The 14,360-nt window shown below is 47.4% G+C and overlaps 1 protein-coding gene across 1 annotated transcript in view; it reads right to left on the minus strand.

Annotated features, from left to right (window-relative positions):
* The window catches only part of DRD3 (dopamine receptor D3), a 38,588-nt gene that overhangs the window by 5,435 nt on the left and 18,793 nt on the right, over positions 1-14,360 (minus strand). Inside the window, exons 5-6 of the mRNA XM_032406138.1 lie at positions 7,753-7,895; positions 419-615 (exon numbers count right to left, since the gene is read on the minus strand). Coding sequence (XP_032262029.1) covers positions 419-615; positions 7,753-7,895 — 340 coding nt within the window. The remainder of the gene's footprint in view (positions 1-418; positions 616-7,752; positions 7,896-14,360) is intronic.

Consider the following 14,360-nt stretch of genomic DNA (forward strand, 5'->3'; position numbering starts at 1 on the left):
GAAAAAAGCTTTCCATGGATCCCAGTGATTCTTGGAATAAGTGGTCTGCTCAAAAACCAATCCTCGGGACCTACCAGCAGTGCACGGTACAAAGGCCACCTTACAACGGCAGATCTAGTGTGACGTTTGTGCCATTGGCCATCTGGGGGCAATAGAAAACTTTGATGGAAAGCAGAAGAAGTCCAGAAACTATCCTATCACGTTGCTAAGCAATGTGAACTCTAGGGAAGACTCACAATGCCCTTTTTGGATTCGATTTCCTACTCTAAAGCGTAGCCAATACCAGCAGATTAGAAGGTGGGTGTGAGATGTTTGTCTCCAGTGGGGCAGCACGAGCAAAAGCAAGCGCTGCTGGACACAAGGCTGGGAAGCTACAGGGCTGGGCACTGTTCTCCCTCTGCCCCCCCGGGGTGCTTACTTGTTGAGGGAAGCCGGGTCTGACACTGATGCACTGACTGTTCTGTCGAGTGAGGATCCGTTTCCGTCTCCTCTGTCTCAACACCACGTAGATCCTGGCGTAGACGAGGACAGTCACTCCAAAGGGCAGGTAGAAGGACACCACTGAAGAGTAGATGACAAAGTCAGGGTTGGAGATGGAGCAGACAGTGGGGTCTCCTGTGAGTGAGAGGAAAGGAGAAAGCAAAGCAGTTTGCCAATATGAGACATCGGTGGGGAGCACACAATGTGGCCGCATACATGTGTGGTGTCTCCACCATTTAAGCCACACGGGGCTTTGGGAAGTAGGGGCTCCGGGCCCACCTCCCGTCTCACTGCCTCTCAGTTCACATGCTGCCTCATTGGTGGAGGCTTCCACCAGCTCCTTAGTCAGAAGTAACTCTTCCTTCCTCTGTGCCCCCCAGCCCTTGCCTTGCCTCTTCGGTGTTGTTAGCACACGCGGCTGCTTGTGAAGTTGTGGGGATGGGAGAGGTTATGTTGTCAGTTCCCTGAGGGGAGGAGGTCCAATTCATCTTGGTGTTGCTCACAGTTCCCTTAAAAAGAAAATTACCCAGGGATTCCCTGCCCGACACTGCTCGGGCTGCAAACATGTCTGCCCTTGAAGGGCTCGGTCTGCATGGACAGGCGATCTTCCTGAAGGCCGTGTTAAGTCACAGAGGATTGTGGCCTGGGAGTCTGCGGGGAGTGTCACAGAGCAACAGGCCAGAGGCTCCTGGGGGCGAGGCAGCCCCCAGAAAAGGGCCTGCTGGTGCGGAGGCACTAAGGGGTTGTTGAAGGCAAAGAGAGGGAGGCTTCTTTGCTGAGAACGCCAAGCCTCCGATGTGAATCTGAGGTACAGGGCAGGTGGTGGCTGAATGCAGGCAATTCTGTTTCTTGGGGAATCTCAGGACCCATCAGGGGTAGGATGGGGAGCAGGCTGTTAAGGATATTGTCACTGTGGACAATGTGAAATGAGGAGCAGCTTTGTCCCTGCTCTATGTCCTGAAATGCACCTGTCGCTGCACTTTAGAGAGTCCCTGTGGTTTTGCTGTTTTTGCTAGCAGATGTTGAAATTCCTCCAATGCCCAGAATAGGGCCTGCAACTCGCCTCATCTGGAAGAGAAAAGGGAAGAAAACTAATATCTTCCAGATGTGTGCCAAGGCCTTTATACACATCATCTTACCTAACCACTGTGGCGACATTATGGGACGTAGGAGCCATCACTGACTCTGTCCTCAGGCGAACAGACTCAGGCTCAGAGAGGTTCAGTCAGTGGCCCAGCATCCCATAGCCTGAAAGGGGCAGAGCCTGGATAAGTTTCTCCGGTCACTCTGACCTTACAACCAGTGTTCTGTCTGTGATTTTGACTTGCCTCCCTCTACACTTTGGCTGCCCCCCCTCCCCCGGGAATGGCAAATTTACACTTCGCCCCGCACTGGTAGCAACTGCTGTTGGGATACCCAACCAATTTTTATAAAGGGTAGGGGATTCTCAACAACCCCAAATCTGGCCTCCGAAGGTAGAGTCACAGGTGTGAGCTAGTGGGGAGAGGGCTGTAGCCAGCCATCTGGGCCCCTCATTCTGCCTTCCGGTCTTCTGAGCTAGGCAGAGGCCAGGCCTGGGGTGGGAGACCCAGGTCTGCCATTTGCTAACTGTGAACTCGGGCACATTGCTTAACTATGCCAGGCCTCAGCTTCATTATCGGAAAAGAAGGATAAAAATAAGGTCTCATGAGACTAAATGAGGATAAATGGTAGCTATTATTATTACTATTTATTCTTTACTATTATTATTTATTATATACCTCCTCTGAGCTGTTTGAACTTAAAAGGCAAGGTATCATTTGGAGTGGAAACCTGTAGAGAGACTTATAAAGAACAATATCTGTGGGGGAGGGATGGGAGCAACAGCTCATAATTAAAACAAAAAGTGTACTCAGTTCTCAGCGAGGCCTTTTAATGATAGCACTGACACGAGGATCTTTAGGAGCTGCTCCCAAAGTTTTTGATTCTCTTGGGAGGAGGGTAAAATTCAGGAAAAATTAATGTCCTCTCACCAAGTCTGTGTCAACATCCTTTAGAAAATGGCTTATAAAACTTCGAGCAGTGGTCACCAAATGGGCATTTTCTGGTGTTCTGGGGGAGACGGGGTTGGAGGTAGGATAGGGGAGCCGCTGCTGGTCTTTCTGAATCTATAAGGAGTCATGTGGGCAGCGATCAGCCCTCTTCCTGAAATCAGCTCCCCTGTTGTCAGCATCTGACCACGATTTAAACACCTCCTGTGAGGAGATGCCTGAGCACCTGGGCTAGTGAGAAGGGGGCCAGGACGGGGGCAGGGATAGATACCGTCCTGCTATTTGTCTGGTTACCATTGCTGGTGTGCGGGGTATGCCCCATTCATCCCTCCAGATATACCTTCTACCCTTTTCTACTCTCCTCTGGGTTCTGGGAAGCCGACCTCTAGATTTTATATACTAACTCCGACTTTTTTTTTCAAGTTTTTATTTAAATTCCAGTTAGTTAAGGTGCAGTGTAATATTAGTTTCAGGTGAAGAATTTAGTGATTCATCGCTGACAATATGACGACACCCAGTGCTCATTGCAACAAGGGCACTCCTTCATAGTAGGGTATTAACTCCTACTTTTAAAAAGCCAGGAGCAAAAGTGGGTGTGGTATGCTTCTATTTGTGTAAAAAGTGGAAACACGTGTGTGTGTGTACGTGTGTGTGTGTGTGTATACATACTTGTTTCAAGCATTATCTTTAAGATGATTAGTGTTTGCTTCTGGGCAGGGTCACAGGGCAGCTAACGGTCTAGGGTAGAAGGGAGGCCTACATATATGTATGCCTATGTAACCCCTTATACCTTGTGTTTTATGGGCAAGTATTTATTTTTCCATTAAAATATTGAAAGCATACACACGAGAGAGTGAAGAGAGAACACAGAGCTATTTCAGAGTTGCTGGCCACCAAAGGCCCTCCATGTACGATCACTGAGCCCGCACAGTCATCCCTTTCTGCCTCTCTTATCTGACTAAACTGCTGCCCGTCCTTAGATTGAGCTCTGCGGCCTCTCCCACAATTTCTCCAGGCCGCGAAGTCCTGTGAGGCCTGTCAACGGGTAAAGTGACCCTGGAGGCTGGTGGCCAGTGAATGAGGCCCTGCCCCGGCTCCCACTGGGTCTGGTCTGCGTATGTGTTTTTGGAAGCAATTCTGGAAGCTTCTCTCTGCTGAGTTCCAGATGAGGTGGTGAGGGCAGTGAGCACCCCTCCACCCCGCCCCCCGGAGATGAACTGCCTTGTCATGATTATTTAACCAAGACAGTACTGTGCTATTAGTATAGTAGTTATTGGATGAATATGAGAGTGACAAATACATGAGTGAAGTGGACAAATGAGCCTTTTACATCAGCACATAAGCAGTCGCTGGCTGGAAGATAATGGGGAAAACCAGAGGGTTACGCCTCATTCTCTGAGATCGAGGATGTTTACCCCAACTAATCTTAACATTTAAGGAAGAAAGGATGATAAGAAGAACTCATCGACTTACTCATTCAACAAAAGTTTATGGAGAAACTACTCTGTTCCAGGCACCATGATGGGCGACAAAAACACTAAATAGCTCCACAAAGGGGTGGAAGAGGCTTTTGTGGGCTAGCCTGGGAACTTGAGTCCCACAGTGATGTGAAGGGCAAGGCCAAAAGCAGGTTGACTTGACAGGTTCATGAACTTAAAGCTCATGGAAGGATTTGTCTTCACCTTGTTCCCAAAGACAGGAGAGCCTGATGCACCTGAAGTCAGGATGAGCCTGTTATTCTTTTAACTATGTGTTTCTCAACCAGGCTTCCACTGGCTCCAGTGTTCTGAAAGCCAGGTGAGGGATTCTATGGCTCAAATCTAGATAGTATCTTCCATTTCCTTGTTTCAAAGGAAAATTAAGACTATTTAGTCTTGTACCTGTGAAATAAGAGTATTGGGTTGTCCATTCAGGGATTCTTAGCGTTTCCTCTAGTACCAGTACTGCGTGCTGTCAGCGATGGGGTATTTAGCTAGACTGCTGGGCCCCTGCTGGGAGCTGCCAGGCCCCCCCAGCCTTGGAACTCTCTGTGACCGAAGATCCGGCCTTACGTGCATATCCACAAATGCATGTTGCATCTCGGACAATAAGAACAACGCCAAGATGAAGGAAACTGAAGTTCAACATTTTCTGCCTTAAGTCATCTGACAATTTGCAATCCCATATGGCAGCTGGTTTCATTAAAAAGAGCTCTGCCAGAAAGTTCCTTTGTGTTGCACTGCTTAGTGAAAATCCAGCCCCTTCCACTCGGGTGTCGTTGGCGGTACCCTGCCCTTTCCTCCGCTACTTTTCACAGGGTGAGTAGAAACAAATGGCTGAGAGGAGTCATTTATATCGGGCTTTCGAATGAACTTGGGAGCTTCCTTATAGATGGCAGAGCTGCTAAGGAACCCACATCCATCAAGATAATGAAGCTGTACTGTGAAGGTCAGACAGAGGCAGAGAAGGACAGCCGGGCTGCCTCGCCTTGAGTTCTGCTCACTAATTCCCTGAACTGTGTTCTAGGACGAGGTGACTGGCCTCCACAACCACCAGCAGAACTGCTGCTACTCAGATTTTCTTTGGAGCCGGTGCAGAGTTAAATTTGGACACACAGAACCCTTTTCTAACACACAGTAATCACAACAAGAGTGGTAGCTAATATCCACTGGGCCTTTACAACGGACCTGACACTTGGATGCTATATATGAATAAATGGAGGGCTTACTATAGTCTTATTAATAAACTTAAAAGTAAGAGAGAGAGAGGTCCCTGGCAGGTTCAGTCAGAGGAATATGATCTTGGGGTGGTGAGTTCAAGCCCCACGTTGGGTGTAGAGATTACTGCAATAAATGAATAAATAAATGGACGACTTAAAAAAAGTTGCAATAGAATAAATCATGTACTTCTTTAAAGTAAGAGAGTTGAAAGAGATGAGAGAGAAGCAAGCATTTTTGCCTTCTCAATGCTATATTTGAAAATCCTTTTGGAGAGACAGTTTTCTGAGTTTTGTTTCTGGAATAATAATGATCTCACTGGTGGCAACACCACTGCAATTAGCTCATCATTCATCTTCACTTTAGATGTTGACATTAACTGGGAACTCGGTCTACTGTCAGATGTTGAGACCGTTTTTAACTGTTACTAGGGTGTGTGTGTGTGTGTGTGTGCGCGCGCGCGTGAGAGAGAGAATGAGTAGAACAGCCCGCCCCCCCGCCCTGCCCACCTCCCAGAATGAGTAAGAGGAGCCACTCTGCGGACTGAACGTTGGTGGGGGTTTGCTGCTGACCAGGGGTAAGCAGTGCCGGGGTCTGCCAGTGGTACTGAGTTCCCATACTACACATTCCAACTTAGAATAATGTATTTTTGTGTAGAAACCTAAGATATAGAAGGTAGCTTAGTTAGCAGATGAATCCAAAAAGTATATTTAACACTCATCAAAAATAGTATTTTAATGCCAGGCAGCCTCTCAGAGTTGTGTTAGGGAATGTTGCTTCGGGGAGTATGTGTGTGTCCACAGCCATGTTTGTGTGTACCAAGTGTCGTTCAATGAAAACAACAAAGTAACGAATGGTAAAGAGTAATGCAAACATGATAGTAACATCATATTTTAGGAACACCCTGAGTTAACCAGGCAAATATTCGTTGGATGACTCAACATGACATTGACTTAACCTTCAATGTAGCTGACAAAGAAACCTGACCTTGAGCGTATGGTGTGTGTTTGGCTGGTCTACATATGTTACTCCAATTTAATCCTCACTTAATTATAAAAAAGCTCTATGAAGCAAGTACAGTGGAATTATATCATATGTAGTGTCAGATTCTAAAGTCAGCAATTAAAGTGAACATTATCTAGCGCTGAAATTTGCTTTGAAAAATCTCCTGAATCACATACGAAGATATACATGGTTTTATTACAGCCCCGGAGAGTAGTGAGTAAAGACATATGATACATACATTACTATGTCATATAAAGAGTTCAAACACAACATGCAGTTGTAGAAATGAAGTTGCTGGGCTTATGTGCAGGGGGGCCATATGAAAAAATAAATGCTGGAAACTTTCCAACTAAATATATGGACTCAGTCTATATATTTAAATTTGCTCAAGTGTATGCTTCAGTGTATTATTATCCCAAATTTATCAATAAGAAAACTTAGAAAAGCTAAGTAGCTTGTTCAAGGAGCACAGCTGGTAAGTAGCAGAACTGAAGTTTGAATGTAGGTTTTTCTGACTCCAGAGCCTCTATCTGTCTTCCTAAATGTGTTTTGACTTTTAAATCACTGGCTAGCAAATGACTCTTTGATGACTATTCATAAGTTAGGATTTGCCTGTATTTATATGCAATGTGTTACCTATAATATCTGCATACGTATAAATACACAGCTATGTGACTTGTACATATACACCAGAAACTAATGACCCTGGAAGATAGTAGGAATTAAACAAATCCAGATGAACACTAGAACTTGACTCAATTAGTTCTCAGCAAATACTCAGTGTTTATTGTCAATACCTGTAACTTTATTATATGTGCTAGAGGTTTCATTCAACACATGAAATCCCTGAGGCTGAAAGATGTATATGGAATAGCCAAAGAAGGCATTGATCCATATGAGGTGTAAATTTGGATCGGTGTCCTACGTCTGAAAACCAAACATCTCAGATATTCACATTGTTAATCCATATGTCCATCCATCCACCCATCTGTCCGTCCATCCCTCCGATAGAAGATGTACCATGTGCCAACCATCATGGCCAGAATTTTTGTATATTAAGATATGAAAATATACTCTCCAATAATTTAGGGATCTATACTAATTCCCAAACACCAGAAATGATTTTTGTTTAGTAAAAAATTAGAAATATATATCCCATTTGAGGGCCTTCATAGTGTTATTTTGCCTTGGAAGTCCATTATGAATTGTCATCTTTTCACTAGCAAATCTCACCTGAATTATTAATATAGTTTAATTTTTTAACTGATACATCGCTTCCCATGAATACAATGACATTTCTTTCAAAATAAAGATAGGCCAGAATTTTCACTAACTGGGGAAGAACTTTCTGTGCCAATAATTGATGATGAGGTTCTGCTTTGTACTTGAATCAAAACCCAAAGCTCTGCAGCCTATGGCATCCTTATTTGATTCTGAAGTCTGCTGATCAGGGTCAGAAACTTCCGGGCTCAGCGCCACTCCCAGCCACTCAGGTGTGCCGTGAATCACATGGGTGTCGTGAGAGGGGCCATCATTGTTACCTGTGGTGTTGAAGCCAAAGAGGAGAGGGCAGGACACGGCAAAGGCCAGTACCCAGACGGCTGTAATCATGAGGGCCACGCGCCGACAGGAGCTCTGTCCGGTGCCATGTTGGTAGTGAACTGGCATGACCACCGCGGTGTACCTGTGAAAGGAAGCGGGGAGGGATGGCCATGATGAGAAGGGGTGGGGGAATCTTTCCAAAAGTGGACAGATGTTCCTAGAGAACTAATCTAGGTGATCCATGGGCAGGAGCAAAAGAGTTTGGTTGGAGAAAGAGAGAAAGGGTATTTGAGTGAAAATGTAGAAAGGCTGAGCTAAGAGAGATGAAGAACTCCCTGAGCAGGGAAAGGGGGAAAGAAGAATAAAGTTAGTAAAGTAATGGACTGGGCCGCCGGCAGCGTCCTCCCAGCACACCTGAAACTTGTACTCACATACCCGAACCCCCAAGACTCTGGGGGCTGGTCTGTGTGCCTTTACTTTCTCCCACGGTTTTTCAGACAATGATAGAACTGTGCCCAAAGAGGATGTCTACCCCTGCTTGTATCCTAATATAAATTCTAACCCTCCTAGTGACAACTATTCCAAGTGGTGGAGATTTTAAAAATAGAGGTGAGTAATATCTAGTGAAGGCTTATTTCAAAATCCAGTTTTCATGCTCTCTTAGTCCATTCAGGCAGCTCTATCAAAAATAGCAGAGACTCGGTGGCTTACACAACAAACATTTATTTCTCACAGTTCAGAAGGCTGCGAGGTCCAAGATCAAGACACTGGCAGATTCAACGTCTGGTGAGGCCCCACTTCCTTGTTCATAGAGGACTATTTTCTCACTGTGTCTTCACATGACAGAAGGGGCTGAGGTCTCCTTTCTAAGGGCACTGATCTCATTCGTGAGGGCTCCACCCTCATAACCTTATTATCACCCAAAGGTCCCACCTCTTAATACCATCACTTTGGGGGGTAGAATATCAACATACGAACTTGGGGGAGCCACAAACTTTTGGTCTACAGCACGTGCTTTTGCATGGTCAACACACAGTTCTTTGTGTTACTGGACGTCGTCTTTTCCGTGGCAACTCCTCTCACACATTTCTAGCTACTGAGCCCAAAAGATAGCTGATCCTGTACACTTACTTATGATGTCTTCCCCATTTATCAGGGCATCTCTTTCCTACCAGCTGCTCTCTGTGATGGCCACAGCCTCTTGGCTGGTTCCTGCTGCCAGGCTCTAAAAGTAGATTTCATCATGTCCTCCCCATCCTGGATTCCCCAGGTGGAAACTGCTTGAGAAAGGCAGAATTCTAAGACGGCCTCCAAGATGCCTGCCCTGTACTATCCCCCACACTGAATGGAGGCTGAACTTGAGAATACCATGTGATGTCACTGCTGTGATTAGATCACTAATCAATAGACTGAGTTAATCAAAAGGGTGGGCCTGGCTTAACCAGGTAAGCCCTTAAAAGGGACTGGGCAAGTTCAATAACGAGAAACTGCAATGCCTCATGGCTGGAGAGACATAGATCCCATACGGTTTGTTACTTGATGACTCAAATCATGTTGTAGACTTGGTATTCCTCAGCGGTCCTTGCACCAGGCAAGTAGTAAAAAGCTGTTGATTGCTTGCCTTGTGGCCAGTGTCTCTCCTGTGTGCCCCTCACCCTCTCAAGGCCACTGTCAAGTCTCTGAGGCCCGGTGGGGACGAGGGCTTCCTCAAGACAGCAGGCACTGAAGGGTGGTTTCTATCTGAGAGCACTTTGGATCCCCAGAATGTTCCCCAATTAATTTGAGTCTATTAATTACCTGAGAGGGAGGGGGTGGGTTGGGGGGGGGGGGTCCTGTTAAAATACAGATTCCCAGGCCACGCCCCTGGCTATTCTGATTAAGTACTTCCAGAGTGGAACCCAGAAATGTGCATTTTGAACAAGCCAGGGCATCTTACAATTGGGCAAATTTGAGAAAAATTTCTGCCTTAAGGGAAATTTCAGTCAGAAATTCTTGTTAACTTGGGTAACAAGTGAGAGATGAAACTACATTGATCACTGTTACGATTCATTTTTTTTCGTATTGTTTCCCGAACACGATTAAACTCTTGGAATAAACGAGGCCCCCGAATTCGCCCGCAAGCGGGATTTTCCCCGCCAGGGAGCCAGCCGCGGGGTCGGAGACGCAGGTGCCGTTCCGGAACTAGCCAGCAGAGGGCGCCCTAATGCAGCGAGAGCCGCCGGCGCGGCCGGGTGAGAAGTTCACGCTCACCTGCTGGCTCCCCGGGCCTCGTGGGGAGGCAGGGCGGGAAGGCTCGGCCCGGCGGGGTCCCGGAGGCTTGCGGGGACCCTGAATCCCCACCCGGGCAGGCTGCTCCACCTCTGGTCTCCTCCCGAATGGGCCCCAGGTGACCGCCCTCAGGGAGGGCAGGGACGCGAGCGGGAGGCTGGCCTGGGCCGCCTGGGTCCCGCCGCGGCGCTCACCGCGCTGTTCCACTCTGCGCGCACCCCTCCCGCTCCCTCGCCTCCTCTCCCGGGAGCTCCTAGGTCACCGGGCTCTCTGGCGTGGCCAGAACCCTGGCAGCGTGCAAGGTGGTTAAGTCCGTGGCCGTTGGAAACAGACTGGTTAGTGTCTGAATCCCAGTTCTTCCATTTAACTGCGTGGCCTTGGGCCAGAATTTGGCTGCTGTGAGACTCAATTTCCTTATCTGTACATTGGGGGTAATGATGCAGCCGGATAGGGCTGTTAAGAACGTTGAATAAGATTATCTCCGTGAAGTCTTTTAGCACGATGCCTGGTACCTATTAAGCATTAAAAAACAAACAAACAGTATTATTATTATTATTATTATTATTGTCATATTGTTGTGCTAGCCCAAGGGATCTGTGATTATCCTTCTCAGTACGTTTATGGGTATCTGCCCCTTGTTCCCGGGAACATTAAAAGGAACATTAAATGTATTTATTTATCAAACAAACAAGTATATAACGCTTTCTATATGCTAGCAGCTGTTTGAAGTGCTTTACAAATATTAACTCATTTCATCCTGTGAGAACTCTGTTGCTATGATCTTCACTAAACAGGTAAGGGAACTGAGGCCCGGAGAGGTTAACTGCCTTGCCGGAGGTCACATTGCCATCAGGTGGTAGAGCCGGGTGTTGTAGCCAGGCAGTGGGGGCTCCAGAGCTAGGGGCCCGGAGTGTGGAAGGTGCCCTGTGTCAGGCAGCGTGTTACAGAAGGAGGAGGGTGACTGGATTCTTACTCCTGCATCTGCCGGCCGTGTGATCTGGGCAGGCTACACAGCCTAGCCTCAGACTCTTCACTTGTAAAACGAGGTTAATACCCCTATCTTGCCGGGGCGCTGTGAGGGTTAGCAAGAATGAAAAGCTCTTAGCTTGGCCCATGGTACGTGCTACAGAAATGGTAGCTGTTTGATGGTTGCCGCTTTTAGACTCGCGCAAGTTCAGATTACCAAGGAGGAGCCAGGGCACCGAAGACATAGGAAGTACGCTTCCTTTGCTCCAAGGAAAGAGCCTCCATAGTGGTGGCTGCTGACGTGGCCGGGGGCCTCGCTCTTGGTGCCCCATCCCTCCTTCTACCATGGGGGGGTCAGGAGACTCCGGTTCTAGTCCCAGACCTGTCTCAGAGGCTGCGGGAGCCCCTACAGCATGTAACACTTCTGCACAGATGAATTAAACTATAATGCCCCTCCGACTCCCAGTTCTATGACTGGGGGGTTGTAGGCTTGTCACTCTACTGGAAGTCTCAGGACCCTGGTGGAACGTGACCTCCACCTGAAGCCCTGTCCTAGGCTGGGAGGTGTGTGTGTGTGTGGGGGGGACTGATATGGGTGCCCCCCTTGGGAAGCTGGCCGTGGGGGAGGAAAGAGGCTGGCCTGGGTGGGAGGGCTTGAGTCTAACTCCCTGCCTGGGTTTAATGAGCCCCAGGGCTCTGTGAGGGCTGCTTTTCACCACCTTTTATTTGGTCAGACAGGGGGCTCAATAAATCTTTAGTTCTGTGGACTCCCCTCGTGGAATTGTTGAAGGAGAAAGCTTTTTGCAAATGACTGGAAAGCCCTTTGCAAATATAAAGTGCTTATTTAGATGCAAACGAAAAATCCAAGGTGCCTGTGACTCATCTGGTACCTATTGTGCTTGCTTCAAAGAGCGGGGGCTCGCCTGTGTGACGGGTGCCGTTTGAGAGCCACTTAAAGAACTCTCTGGTGAATGAATTTGGTCGCATTATTCCCGGGCCCCTAGCGGAGGACTCGAATTCTCACCGCTCAGAACGTGTCCTCCTCCTCTGACACTTTCTCAGCCCTCTCCCCAAAGCTAGTTCTGACCCAGGATGCTGTGGGAGGGGGCTGGCCCCCTGGGGAGGCAAGGAGCCAAGGAGGGGGGTGGGGGGAGAAGGGGCTTGTGCTTTTTTAAAAAGAAAAGGCAGCATTAATCCAAGCATCCAGGGCTATGCCTAAGAATCTAATGACAATAGTATTACTTGCTTTCAAAACCTCTTTTTATCATTTCGTTTCCTTTCCTAGCTCTTACTACCCTGTTAGTACATACCAAGGCTTCACGGCCAAAAAAATGCTGAATCCATTTGGTCAAGTTTGTCAGACTGGTGAGTAGCATTGTGTGCAGACCAAAGGTCTGCATGAATGACTGCATTTTTAATGAGTTGACCAGCTATTTGGCATCCCATGAACAGAATTTAATGCTGTGTACTGCACACGGCCCTGAAGGATGATGGAGACAGCTTTTCCAAGGCCGATTTTCGTTCCTAGAACAGAGGAGAGCCTCCATCTTGAGGTTTGGCGAGGATGGGTTCATGTCGACACACAAGGCAAGAAGAAAGCATCCTTCTCCACTGGGGTCTAAGGCATGGCTTGGTTCCTGAGTTCAGGTAGTGAGGGCAATGCATTCTGGGGCTTTTCCTCTAGGGCACAGAAGCCAATTCAGGGTTTAGTCTTTTGGTTGTGGTGGAAGGTGGAAGTGTATGTGAAGCATGGACGCCGCCAGTGAAAGGATGCTCTTGTGCAGTTGGAAAGAGGCACCCCCTCCTGGCCAACTCCAGGTTTGCAGAGAAAGGCTGGCTGAATTCAGTTCCCAGATGCTTGTGCAGGGCACAACCTCACCTGCCAGCCCCCCACATGTGGACGTGTGTGGGTGGAGTGTGTAGGCACCCTCTCAAGAGGATAGAGAGGAGAGCCGGGGACCAGGAGGCAAGGAGGGGGCTGCCCCAGAGCCTCTCCTAGTAGCTCTTTGTACAGTTCCCGGCTCCCTGCTCCAAGGCTGATCTTCACCCCGTGGCTCATGTTCTTTCTGAAGGTGCGTATTTGTACTATAAACAGTGGCTACCTTCAGATAAGGACCACTCAGTTCTGTTTAATATTCTTTGTTCAACTTCTGTAACAGGCACAGCAGGGAGACTCACAGGTGATAAGGAGCTAGGACTACTGTACGGGTTTGGGGGTGGTAGAGGTGATGATAAGCAAACCAGAGGCAGTCTGCTTCTTATATCACTTATATATTTAGGTACTAAGTGTCCAGAAATCACACAAAAGACTTACAGGTTCTGAGCAGAGTTCTATTCTCAAAGAGCGAAATATATTATAAAATCCCTAACTATCCCTTCATTTTAAAACAGCTTTATCAAGATATAATTCACATATCGCACAATTCATTCACTTAAAGTGTATAATTCAGTGTTTTGGGGTGTATTTATAGAATCGTGTGACTATCTCCCTTTATTTTTAAACACATTTTTTAATGGTATGTGTCCCAGCCTTATGAACACATTCTTTAATTCTCCTTCTCAGTTGGAGAGCCAATTCAAGTGGTAAAAGTCAGAAGACTATCTGGTTGACTGATTGGTCGGCAGTATCACTAGAGGGTGGGGGTTTCGGATCCATTTTTTGGTTATTGTTCAAGATTTCCATCTCAGCACATGAAAGGGAGTTTAGGCTGCTGATAGAGAGGGCACAACCCCGGGTCATGCAAACGTCAAACATCAGGAAATGAGGAGGACCTGCTTTAGGACCTGGAGATGCCTTGAGATAGTTAAAGAGAAAGCACTATGAGAGTTCAGGGGTGACTGAACCAAGTTGTAGAAATTTGCAAGGGCTTCATGGGACAGGGGGCAGGTGTGGTAGACCTTGAAGCAAGAGATGAATGTGGGGCAACCCGGAAAGAGATGAGATTGAGAAGATAGACTGAGGCCGTAGTGCAGAAAACTTTGAATCTTGGGCTGGGAAGGTAATTCTGATATTTACTCCGCAGGCCAAGGAGACGCTGAAGGGTTTTGGGGAGGGCAATGGACATTTGAACTTTATTGCCGGGGGACTGATTCGGAGAGTGGCGTGTAGGACCAGTTAGGAGGCCGTGGCAGAAGTCTGGTGACAGGTCATAGGAACCTAAAATAAGCAGGCACAGTAAGAAAGGAAAGATGGGGCAAATCTGGGGGCAAAATAGCAAAAAATGGAGTCTATAAGCCTTGACTGCTTAGATGTGGGAGATGAGGAAGAGGAAGGGGACAAAACCTGAGACTGTAAGGCAATGATGCTGCCAACAAGGGATGATCAAGGCAAGATGGTTTGGTGCTTTGATCGTTTGGTCTTTAATGTTTCAAG

The sequence above is a fragment of the Phoca vitulina genome, unplaced genomic scaffold (assembly GCF_004348235.1).
Source record: "Phoca vitulina isolate PV1807 unplaced genomic scaffold, GSC_HSeal_1.0 scaffold8, whole genome shotgun sequence".
Lineage (NCBI taxonomy): Eukaryota > Metazoa > Chordata > Mammalia > Carnivora > Phocidae > Phoca > Phoca vitulina.